Source organism: Schistocerca serialis, chromosome 5, assembly GCF_023864345.2.
Source record: "Schistocerca serialis cubense isolate TAMUIC-IGC-003099 chromosome 5, iqSchSeri2.2, whole genome shotgun sequence".
NCBI classification, from domain to species: Eukaryota; Metazoa; Arthropoda; class Insecta; order Orthoptera; family Acrididae; genus Schistocerca; species Schistocerca serialis.
Window position 1 is genome coordinate 533,896,322 of NC_064642.1, and position 12,531 is coordinate 533,908,852.

The following is a 12,531-nucleotide window of genomic DNA, read 5'->3' on the forward strand; positions in this document are numbered from 1 at the left end:
AATCTTCGGATCTTTATCATATTTCCGTGGAATCCAGCTGCCGGCTCTTTCAGTACAGTTTGCAACATTTACTTCTAGCCCTCTGTCTTTCCATTCCAGCTTCTCCTACAGCTACACTGCTCAAAAGAATTAGTGGAACACGTGTATCAATGTCCGGCATGTTAGCTCTATTTTGGTACAGAAGGTATCTGTGGTCTTATTGTATAGCCTGAGATCTTCGTTTTCAGTGTGTGTAACAACTACAACCATTTGCCATCTATCACCTATATTATACATTAAAGTATGAGGTGACCCAAAAGAAGGGAGTAACTACCGGTGTCCCAGTGTTTTTTAGTGAGGTACACAGACGGCAGCAGTCATTTTCTGAAGGTATATTCAACGAAGCTAAAGCGAGGCGACATCTTAATGCTGTGCAAGTTGCAAGAGGAGTATGTTTGATCCAAGAAGAATGGACTTTCCGTCGTTTGGAGGCAGATGCCAGTGTCCCTCCATCTGTCATTTGTAGATTGTGGACACACAAGAAGACAGATCACTACACAAGGTGAGTTGGATAACGTCAGCGACGAATTAAAACCGCACCTGAAGACCGATTTCTGGCCATCTCTCCTTTGCGGCGTCGTACAGTTATCGCTAGAGCACCACAAGACGATCTCAGGAGGACCACTGGAGCCACTGTGTCCGATCAAATAATAAGGAACACGTTAAGAGAAAGTCCTTACGACCCATATATCTTCTTCGAGTACCTCTCTTGACAGGACAACATCTCTTAACTCGCCTTCACTTGTGTCGTTTCCATGTCAATTGTCAATGTTGTCTCTCGCAAAACGTGTTATTCACAGACGAGTCCTTCTTTCCTCTGAAGGTGATGGCCATGTTCATTTGTGAAGACCCGTGTTGAGCGATACCTAACAAATGTTTTCCAGGAAGTCGACAGATTCGGCCAGTGTTCTGTGGTGATGTGGGGAGGCATCAGTGCTGAAAGCCGCACGGATATTGCCGTTGTCCATTATCACCTTACCGCCAGGCACTACATCGAACAAATCCTTTTGTAGCATGTGGTGGCTGATGCATACGGTGGTGGCCCTGAAGCCCTTCTCATGCACGATAACGCCCAAATGTTGATAGTCGCCTTGTTCCATCTCAGACTCTCCAAGAAACCTCAGGGCTCTCACAGAAGTATGAGAATGGATACCACTGGATGGCCTCTGAGATTTATATAGAGCATTCCACTTAGGTGTCAGGCGATGATAAGCGCTCAGGGAAGGCATACACGTTACTGAAGCTCTCGAAGTCCAATAAAAAGCATCCAGGATGACGGACTGAGCGATTGTTTCCCCTTTGTTTTCGATATCTTCCGGGAATTTCAGTTCTTATTATGTAAATGAACGAGGATGTATTGATGTTTCCTTATGTACTTAATTTGTGAAAGATAAAGGTATAATTGGCAGCTTATCGAATCCTCAGTTATTGTTCAGTGGAGCATAGGAGACGTCCAATATCACGTTTCACAAATTCTTTCGAGCAGTGTTCATAGGATTTTTCCTAAGGTAAGTGTGAATAGGTAAATTTACACCACACACACACACACACACACACACACACACACACACACACACACACACACGCGCGCGCGCGCGCGCGAGCGCGCCCGCACGTACATACACAGTGAATAATGAAGCTACTACGTGCTCAATACAACAACAAAACAGACCTAGTTCGGCACTCTTCAATCAATGGTGACACACTGTTAAGTGTAGACCAAAAAAGACTAATATGCCGGTCTCAGTTATTCTGTCTGCAGCTGCACTACTTTATCTAGCTCTTCCATAATCTGATTCAGCTTACATAGAAGGGCCCTGAAATACCATTGAAAACTGTAATTCTTGTTTGCACTTTATCAAGACTTGCGCCATCTGTAATACATTCAGCAAACTAGAACGCTGTAGTAAATTTCCAGTCCCCCAGCGATGCAATGCAAACTGGGCGCTGCGTCCGCTGGTTGATCACGTGACGTAGAACGGCTGTAAACAGGACAGGTTCCTGCTTTAGCCTGTAAAACTGGATCGTGTGGGCAGAAGCCTTGGTGCACGTCCTCGATATCACTCGCTCACCAACAAACGGTCACGTCCCCTTCTGATCTTCACACCACAAAAGGATAAGCAAGCTGGCCGGCCGCGGTGGTCTCGCGGTTCCAGGCGCGCAGTCCGGAACCGCGCGACTGCTACGGCCGCAGGTTCGCATCCTGCCTCGGGCATGGATGTGTGTGATATCCTTAGGTTAGTTAGGTTTAAGTAGTTCTAAGTTCTAGGGGACTGATGACCACAGCTGTTAAATCCCATAGTGCTCAGAGCCATTTGAACCATTTTTGATAAGCAAGCTTCTCTACGCTTACCAAAACAGTAGCTCAGGCTATTTTTTTTTTCTTTCTTTTCAAGGTTGCTGTCAAAACTGCCTTGGCATGGTTCCTTCACACACTTTTATTGAAAGTGTTGTCTCTCATAAAACACCCTGTGAGGGCAGAAACACGTACACAACGGTGTGTGTGTGTGTGTGTGTGTGTGTGTGTGTGTGTGCGTATGTGTGTGTGTGCGCGCGTGTGTGAAATCTTATGGGACTTAACTGCTACGGCCATCAGTCCCCAAGCTTACACACTACTTAACCTAAATTATCCAAAGGGTAAACACACACACCCATGCCCGAGGGAGGAATCGAACCTCCGCCGGGACCAGCCGCACAGTCCATGACTGCAGCGGCCCTGACCGCTCGGCTAATCACGCGCGGCAGCTGAACGTTTGACGCACCACACATCAAATTAAATTGATTTATGGACATCCACTACAAAATGCCATCCATTCTTAAATGTTCTACCACTTTAAGACCCCTGTAATGAAGAAGGGCTACACTTAAACTCTGTAGGGGCAGAAATATCTGATCACTTATGCCAAACAGCAGAATAGTTATTTCAGCTGGGCTATGACCAGTTCTTTTTCGATAGCTCTGTTACATTGCATTCAGCTCTCCCGTCTTACTTGGACCCAACGAATTATGATAAAACAAAAAATTTTAAGGACTCATTGGAACATTCTTAATATAGAGCGCTTACACTGAAATTAAGAATGTGCGTGCGCGCGCGCGCGCGCGCGTGTGTGTGTGTGTGTGTGTGTGTGTGTATGTGTGTGTGTGTGTGTGTGAAACTGATCGAGAACGACCTTTGAAACCGCAGCTTCTTCATACCGGTTTCCTAGCCTTGTTACCTTAAGGCGTGGCGCGAAAGTTGGCACAGGTACAACGTCTCCGGTAGGGCGTGTCCTAGATAAGCACAGCTCAACATATAGTGAGCGATTACAAGGGAACACACTACCGTAAATTGCAAACCCTAGCTTTATATTATTCATCATCGAACTCCGTAACTTTAAATATGTTTCAGGACGTTCTAAAAAGTAATGGCAGTTATCCAAGATTTCGATTTATGCCTTTATTTATGTACATGTCACAATAAGTAAGTTCACATTCGTTGATCAGTATTACAATATGGACAGCGACGCTTTCGTTTGAGTACAGGTTCATAAAAACAAAGTGTGTTCAAACTAAGATACAAAACACGCCAAGTTTAGCTATTTCATTAAGGATAACAACATATTTTTATTTACTCATCCACAGGAAGCAGCATTGTTTCGAGTTATATTCCGTACTACTGATATCCTTAATTGTATGCGCATGTAGTACATTAATTTCGTGTGTCTCAACGGCCTAGAGCAGGTATTTCAATTGGACGCCACTTCAGTGGCTACGGTGCGCCACAATAGTCCTACTGCGACCTGAAGTTTAACGTGAAATACGAACAACTTGTCGTTCCTGGTGAATGTTTATATCACTGAGAGATGAAGGCTCGATTAAAGCCTATTGATATATTTCGCGGTGCGACCAGGATTCGATCCCGCGGTCTTTGTGTTCCAGACCCCCACTTTACCACTATACAACCATACCCGACTCATATGAACGGTACAGTGTTTTTACTAACACTATATACTGAAACCGACCGAAAGCCACATGCCATTATTGTTTTTATAATTATTACAATTTTGGGCCGAGAAGATTAGATGATCGAACTAAACATTCAAATAAGAAAAATATTTAAATTATACCGACAAAAGAAATTCACCTTGGCCGCCGGGACAAAAATTTCCTTAATTACATTTTCAATACCTTTCTGTAGGTCGACCACAACAGGGAATGGCGCAGCCTCGTGCAGGTATGTAAATGTGGTGGATCTTGGAGTTCTGCACAGTCACCGAATATTTTCCCAGTGATTAGTTTCTGCTGCTTCAGATTCTCTTTGAAGTTCGTCACTCCATCCTTTTGTCTTACAGGGCAAATCGTGAACGACGAGAAGTTCTTCATCCACTGCCTTATACTGAGCTACTCAGAGAGATGATGCAGCGGTTAAGACATGGGCGTGGAGTTCGGGAGAACGGTTGTTCAGATCCCCTTTCGCGGGAATTTTCAACGCATATAATATTGTTCAGACAACAGCAGCTGTCGTTCGAAAGTTTAGGGCAAAACGTGTTTGTTAGAAGATGTGGAACGCCACTTTTAAAAACCGTTGCGGATGTAGCCTGTTGTGAAAACTGTGCATTTACTTAATACCGTAACAAAAACGCATCTACTTTGATTTTTATAATTGGCAGCAAGCCAACGTAAGTTTCAGATTTTCTGTTATGGCTTTACAGACTAGTTTTCCTGTCTCATTTCTATTCGTTGGCTCCTTCACCATCTACAACAACGTACATGCTGCGGAAGCCATAATACGGTGCATGACGGAGTGTATCTTCTATCATTGCTAATCATTACCTTCCCTGTTCCACTCACAAATGGAGCAAGGGAAAGCGTCTATGTTGTACTACCGTACGGACCCTGATTTCCCTTATCTTGATATCGCGGTCCTTACGCCAAATGTACGTTGATAACAGTAGGGTCGTTCTGCAGCATGTCGCAAATGCCAATTTCTAAACTATCTCAATACTGTGTCGCGGAAAGAAAGTCGTCTTCCCTACAGGGATTCCCAGTCGAATTCACAGGGCATCTCTGTAGTACTCACGAGTTGATGGGATCTACCGATAACAAATATAGCAGCGCGCCTCTGAATTGCTTCGATGCCTTCCATTAATTCGACCTGCTGGGGATCCTAAACACTCGAGCAGAACTCAAGAATAGGTGACACTAGACTTCCGTACGCGGTCTCCTTTATAAATGACCTGCGCTTTCCTACAATACCCACAATAAACCAAAGTCGACATTTCATCTTCCCTACATATAACCTTAAGTGCTCGTTCCATTTCATGTCGCTTTACAACGTTACGTCTAGATATTTTATCAATATTACAGAAACACTCTTCGTGTATTTGATATGACTGTAATTGCATTTTAAGTGATTTTTCGACTAGTTGAAATTTAGTGCTTGTTCTTGGTTGCATAAATTTCGACTAGTTGAAATTTAGTGTTTGTTCTTAGTTGCATAAATTTTGTCTGAGAAATTGGTATTAAAGCTAACAATCGACTAAAATCAGTCGTAGAAATTATTTATTGCGTGATTCTCTTTAGCATAGCACATACTCGTATATCAGCGTGTGTGTGTGTGTGTGTGTGTGTGTGTGTGTGTGTGTGTGTGTGTGTGTGTGTGTGTGTGTGTGTGTACGCTTGTATCGGTAAGGCGTAAGCAGGAGATGTGTAGACATAAAATTTTAACTATCACAAGTAATAATTTGAAGACGTCAGCTGAAAAAAAAGGCAAGAGACAAGGTGTTTGTTTTGAGAAATTTCACAGTAAATTTTCAATAAAATCTCTTGAATAAGATGTTTCAAATAAAAGCTATGTGATTTTTCGTTTATTCAGACAATTCGTTCTTTTCAAATGTGTATACAGTAAGAAGCATATTTTTAAAATGCTTAATTCTGTCTAAAATCTTGACCTTAAAAATTCGTCAGTGGATAGTTAACATTGTTTACCTGCAAATTGAGCGCATTTAACATGAGTTATTGACTTACCACTGTTTACCTGCTGGGAGAATTAACGAAACATCACTGCGAAAATTCTCAAAAATACAGATTTAAAAGATCTGAATTGTTTCAGTTTTTTATATTAAGATTGGCATTAAAAATCTTTGCACTGCTGAAGTATAACAACCTCAAAAGTTAATCTTTGATTCAGCACAACATAAACTTAATTTTAACAAGCACCTTACAACAGCTCGTAAACAATGTTAAAGATGGCCCTTAACTTTCCTGCCAATCACCCCGTCGTGTGAATTCATGTAATCAATGTTGACGGGTACAGTACTGTATAGTTGGTTAAATAAATGTTCATATTTAACTGATTAGTCATACCTTTCGAAACGCTTTCGCGTTCGACAATATGTTAGGATGCTTTTCTAAGCAGTAGCTATCAAGATCATCTTCTGATTCGTAAAAATCGTCCCTGAAAACCATTTTCCTGGAACCAGCACCACACGCGTTATCACTACCGGCAGCTATCGTTCCTGGAACTTACCACTGTTTACATTCACACAGGCCGGCCGCGGTGGTCTCGCGGTTCTAGGCGCGCAGTCCGGAACCGTGCGACTGCTACGGTCGCAGGTTCGAATCCTGCCTCGGGCATGGCTGTGTGTGATGTCCTTAGGTTAGTTAGGTTTAAGTAGTTCTAAGTTCTAGGGGACTGATGACCACAGCAGTTGAGTCCCATAGTGCTCAGAGCCATTTTTTTTACATTCACACATCTTGACAATGTTGTCGTTAGCGAGAATCCGAAATTAGAGACAGAGCTGTCCTTTCTCTGCTTATCGTGGAAGTACTAACTGATATCAATAAAGCACATCGCTTACCATGTTTTGCATGCACCAGGTTTGTTTCTTATCGAATGTCCCTTACTACTGTTGACAGACGATGTCTTAATTTGTTTATTTTCCGATAGACGTAAACAGTCCTTGTATACATTGCAATCCCCGCAGCAAAGCGCTAGAGGAGCCAAAAGAAAAATAGCGCAGCCCATCTGTTCTTAAACAATGGAATGCGTCAATTTATTCCAGTTCATCCAGTATCGTATTACAGTATCGTGCTGCGGGAATTGCAGTGTGTGTCAGGACTGCAGACATGTACATGCAAACAAACAAAAATATAGTTACTTAATTGTATTTTTAGTGGTTATAATACGGCAAGATTTGCCGCTATATATTTAATATTCTGTAAATTCTTTTCTATTTATCTTTATATTAGATCACTGTTTACGATGCACGAACGGATTATTAATCACTTCATTGACTGATACTGGCTAACACCATGTACTAACAATTTCTGTAGTACGGCACATTTGGGAGCAAGAGCCGAGCACTGACAGAAAGGGCGACGTAGGCTATGTGTTGCTCAGCAGCCACTCTCGGCTAAAGAGGGACCGGAAAGAGAGTTGTGTTCTGCAGCGGCAGACATTTACTGTCCTTAGAGAGAGCAGGGCGAGGACACGGCGGTTTGTAATGCTGAAAGCCGCAGAACCCCCGTAGCGCATACAGTGTGGGTGGCAGGTTGCACTCTGGTGCGACGAAGATAATTTCGGAATAACGTACCTGGTGAAAGAGCATTAGGGGTGGAACAAGGCGCCGGACGCTGTGGCCGAGCGGTTCTAGGCACTTCAGTCCAGTAGCGCGCTGTTGCTATGGTCGCAGGTTCGAATCCTGTCTCCTTTTAGTGCGAAGGAGTGCAAGGTATCACAAACAACGGCCGCGAGCTGATCTCCAAGGTATCTTCTCATGGGAAGTGAAAGGCTATGCTTCCCACCGAAAAGCAGAGATATGTATTTGATTGGCAGAGCACTAAGGATATAGGAGGGGAAATGGAAACTTCTAGAAAATTTTCTGAAAATACGATGACCTTCAGGTGATTTTCTGGCAGATTCATGACCCAAGTAGTCATAGATATTGGCCTCTGAAATTTAGAGACTGACTGCAAACGTAGAAGCTCCGTGTCCGGGAGGGAGCGGGTTTAGAGTGTCAAGAGGCTCTTCCCTGTGGGCATCGATCGAAGCCAATTCCCTCCGGCGATCGATCGAAGACACTTGCCTACGAGGATCGACCTAGAAACCTCACTGCTGAGAGACACAGTGGAGAATCTGGCGGTTAGATTTTGAGAAGTCTTGCCTGCGACGTAAGGGGTGCGTGAAGTCGTTTCTCTGTGAACAGAGTTGTTATTTTCTTTACTCAAGAGAGACTTCTTTGCCGGCCGCTGTAGCCGAGCGGTTCTAGGCGCTTCAGTCCAGAACCGCGCTGCTGCTACCGTCGCAGGTTCGAATCCTGCCTCGGGCATGGTTGTGTATGATGTCCTTAGGTTAGTTAGGTTTACTTATTTCTGAGTCTAGGGGACTGATAACCTCAGTGCTTAGAGCCATCTGAAAGATTTTGAGAGAATTCTTTACACGTCTGTACAGTCTGACGTACACTGATGTGCCTCTTTATAGAAGAATACTTGTGCCGAATTTCTGTTCCTAGCTAGTGAGCAAAGAGAAATCTTGACTCGTGTTCTGCCTTGTACTGAGGTAATTGCAGCCCTAATAGTTTGCATACGGCATATTGTGTCCAGCATGTAGGCAGTGAACTGCAGCTACGCCGCAAACTGCACAGCAGCCAACGCCCCAACGAGGAGATCAATAGTTCAGTATAACTCTGTCCATACTACAACAGGTGATATGTGCACTCAAGTCAGACGGATAGGGGAACACTCCAATAAACGTGTTGAGACCCGTTTGCTTGTACACTGAGTTTTTTTCTGAAAGTGCCAGTCAGGCTGTAGGTCTTCTTTTTCTCACTACTAATCGGTAACAGCCACCTTTGTGTCCGTCTAATAAGGGGGAGGAGGGGGTGGAAATGTCTAAAGAAAATCAAATATATGCTCTGCTGATCTCGAAGTTACGTTTAGGGTAGAATCCGACATAGTGCGCTTGATTTTACAATTTTTTTACATATTTTATGTTTTTGAGAACAAATGATTTACGAAACTTCCTGGCAGATTAAAACTGTGTGCCGGATCGAGACTCGAACTCGGGACCTTTGCCTTTCGCGTGAAAGTGCTCTACCAACTGAGCTACCCAAGCACGACTCACGACCCGTCCTCACAGCTTTAATTCCGCCAGTACCTCGTCTCCCATCTTCCAAACTTCACAGAAGTTCTTCTGCGAACCTTACAGAAGTAGCACTCCTGGTAGAAAGGATATTGCGGAGACATGGCTTAGCCACAGCCTGGGGGATGTTTCCAGAATGAGGTTTTCACTCTGCAGCAGAGTGTGCGCTGATATGAAACTCTGCACTCGCCCGCGAAAGGCAAAGGTCCCGAGTTCGAGCCTCGGTCCGGCACACAGTTTTAATCTGCCAGGAGGTTTCATATAATTTCTTGTATGTTGTATCTGCAGGTGCTTTCTACTTAAGCTGTGCTTTGCTTTAGCGTTTGTTGCAACAGTTTTTGGTGTTGTGTTGCAGGCCGAGGCCATGGCGAACGAGCGCACGCCTCTGCGTGGCGCCGAAGCCGGGCCGCAGTACGTCTTCATGACGAACCCCAACAGGCTGTACCGCACCAGGATACGGCAGTTCCAGTGCTGCATCTGCGCCGGACTCCTGTGAGTAGCGCCGCCTCGCACGTCAAGCAGTGACCGCCATTTTCAGGCACTGGCAACGCTACCATCAGACAGCAACGTCTTTTTCCTTAAGTCATCAGTATTCTGACTGGTTCGATATGGGCTGTCGCGAGTTCTTCTCTTGTGCCAACCTCTTCATCGCAGAGCAGTATTTGCTCCCTGCTTACTCATTTGTTAGATGTATTCAAACCTCTAGCTTGACTTTCAATAATTACCCACTACAAATCGCTCTAGTACAGTGGTAGGTATTCCATGATGTCTTAACCCATGTCCTAACATCCTGTCTCTTCTTTTTCAATATGTTCGTTGCTTCGCCAACTCTGTAGAGAATATCCTAATTCCTTCTCTTATCAGCCCCCCAAAATTTCAGTATCCTTCTATAGAGCCGCATCTTAAACACTTCTGTCTTATACACTACTGGCCATTAAAATTGCTACACCAACAAGAAATGCAGATGATAAACGGGTATTCATTGGACAAATATATTATACTAGAACTGACATCTGATTCCATTTTCACGCAATTTGGCTGCATAGATCCTGAGAAATCAGTACCCAGAACAACCCCCTCTGGCCGTAATAACGGCCTTGATACGCCTGGGCATTGAGTCAAACAGAGCTTGGATGGCGTGTACAGGTACAGCTGCCCATGTAGCTTCAACTCGATACCAGAGTTCATCAAGAGTAGTGACTGGCGTATTGTGACGAGCCAGTTGCTCGGCCACCATTGACCAGACGTTTTCAATTGGTGAGAGGTCTGGAGAATGTGCTGGCCAGGGCAGCAGTCGAACATTTTCTGTATCCAGAAAGGCCCGTACAGGACCTACAACATGCGTTCGTCCATTATCCTGGTGAAATGTGGGGTTTCGCAGGGATCGAATGAAGCCACGGGTCGTAACACATCTGAAATGTAACGTCCGCTGTTCAAAGTGCCGTCAATGCGAACAAGAGGTGACCGAGACGTGTAACCAATGGCACCCCGTACCACCACGCCGGGTGATACGCCCGTATGGCGATGACGAATACACGCTTACAATGTGCGTTCACCGCGATGTCGCCAAACACGGATGCGACCGTCATGACGCTGTAAACAGAACCTGGATTCATCCGAAAAAATTTACGTTTTGCCATTCGTGCACCAAAGTTCGTCGTTGAATACACCATCGCAGGCGCTCCTGTCTGTGATGCAGCGTCAAGGGTAACCGCAGCCATGGTCTCCGAGATGATAGTCCATGCTGCTGCAAACGTCGTCGAACTGTTTGTGCAGGTGGTTGTTGTCTTGTAAACGTCCCCATCTGTTGACTCAGGGATCGAGACGTGGCTGCACGATCCGTTACAGCCATGCGGATAAGATGCCTGTCATCTCGCCTGCTAGTGATACGAGGCCGTTGGGATCCAGCACTGCGTTCCGTATTACCGTCCTGAACCCACCGATTCCACATTCTGCTAAGTCATTGGATCTCGACCAACGCGAGCAGCAATGTCGCGATACGATAAACCGCCATCGCCATAGGCTACAATCCGACCTTTATGAAAGTCGTAAACGTGATGGTACGCATTTCTCCTCCTTACACGAGGCATCACAACAACGTTTCACCAGGCAACGCCGGTCAACTGCTGTTTGTGTAGGAGAAATCGGTTGGAAACTTTCCTCATGTCGGCACGTTGTAGGTGTCGCCACCGCGCGCCAACCTTGTGTGAATGCTCCGAAAAGCTAATCATTTGCATATCACAGCATCTTCTGCCTGCCGGTTAAATTTCGCGTCTGTAGCACGCCATCTTCGTGGTGTAGCAATTTTAATGGCCAGTAGTGTATTTTCCGGTTTTCCTACAGTTCATTATTCATTAGCATACAGTGCTGTGCTCCAAACTTGCATTCTGAGAAATGTCTTCCTCAGATTAAAGTCGATGTTTGATACTAGCAGATTTATCTTGGCCAAAAGTGCCTTCTTTTCCTGTTCTAATCTGCTTTTTATGTGTTCCTTTCTTCGTATGTCGTGTGTTATTTTGCTTTCAAGGTACCAATATTACTTAACTTTGTGGTCCCCAATTTAGAGGCAGTTTTACTGCTAATCTTACTTCTGCTGCTCGTGATTCCTTTTGTCTTTCCTCCGTTTACGCTCAGTCTATGTTGTGTACTCATAAGACTCTTCATTGTATTCAGTAAGTCCTAAAATTCTTCACTTTCACTGAGGATAGCAATGTCGTCAGCTAATGCTGTGATCGATATACTTTCACCCTGAATTTTAGTTCTACTCTTGAACCTTTATTTCCGTCACGGCTTGTTCGGTGTATAGACTGAACAGTAGGGGTGAAAGACTGCTTCCTCAAATGCTTCAAATCTCTCTGAGCACCATGGGACTTAACTTCTAAGGTCATCAGTCTCCTAGAACCTAGAAGTACTTAAACCTAACTAACGTAAGGTCATCACACACATCCATGCCCGAGGCAGGATTCGAACCTGTGACCGTAGTGGTCGCCCGGCTCCAGGCTGTAGCGCCTAGAACCGCTCGGCCACACCGGCCGGCCCCTGTCTTACTCTTTCTAGTCCAAGTACTTCGTTCTTTGCCTTGCATTCTTATGTTCTCTCTTAGTTCTTGAAAATATTGTCTTCCATGTCACCCACCTTTCACCATAGTTCCCTATTATTTCTTTTCTAAGTACTTCTAATAACTTGCACCATTTTACGTTATCAAAAGCTTTTTTCCAGGTCTACAAATTCTCTGGACATGTCTTGGACTTTCTTGTTTCCGTTATAAATAACAAAATCGAAAACCAAACTGATCACCATCTAACAGATCCTCAATTTCCTTTTCCGTTACTCTGTGTATCACACTTAGCAGATTGGATGCAAGAAGCATT

At 44.5% G+C, this 12,531-nt stretch overlaps 1 protein-coding gene across 2 annotated transcripts in view; it reads left to right on the forward strand.

The window, feature by feature from the left end:
* LOC126481680 (uncharacterized) overlaps positions 1 to 12,531 on the forward strand; it is a 188,408-nt gene that overhangs the window by 87,716 nt on the left and 88,161 nt on the right. For both annotated transcript variants that reach the window (XM_050105613.1, XM_050105614.1), the window contains exon 3: positions 9,516 to 9,652. In XM_050105613.1, the coding sequence (XP_049961570.1) occupies positions 9,516 to 9,652 (137 nt within the window). The remainder of the gene's footprint in view (positions 1 to 9,515; positions 9,653 to 12,531) is intronic.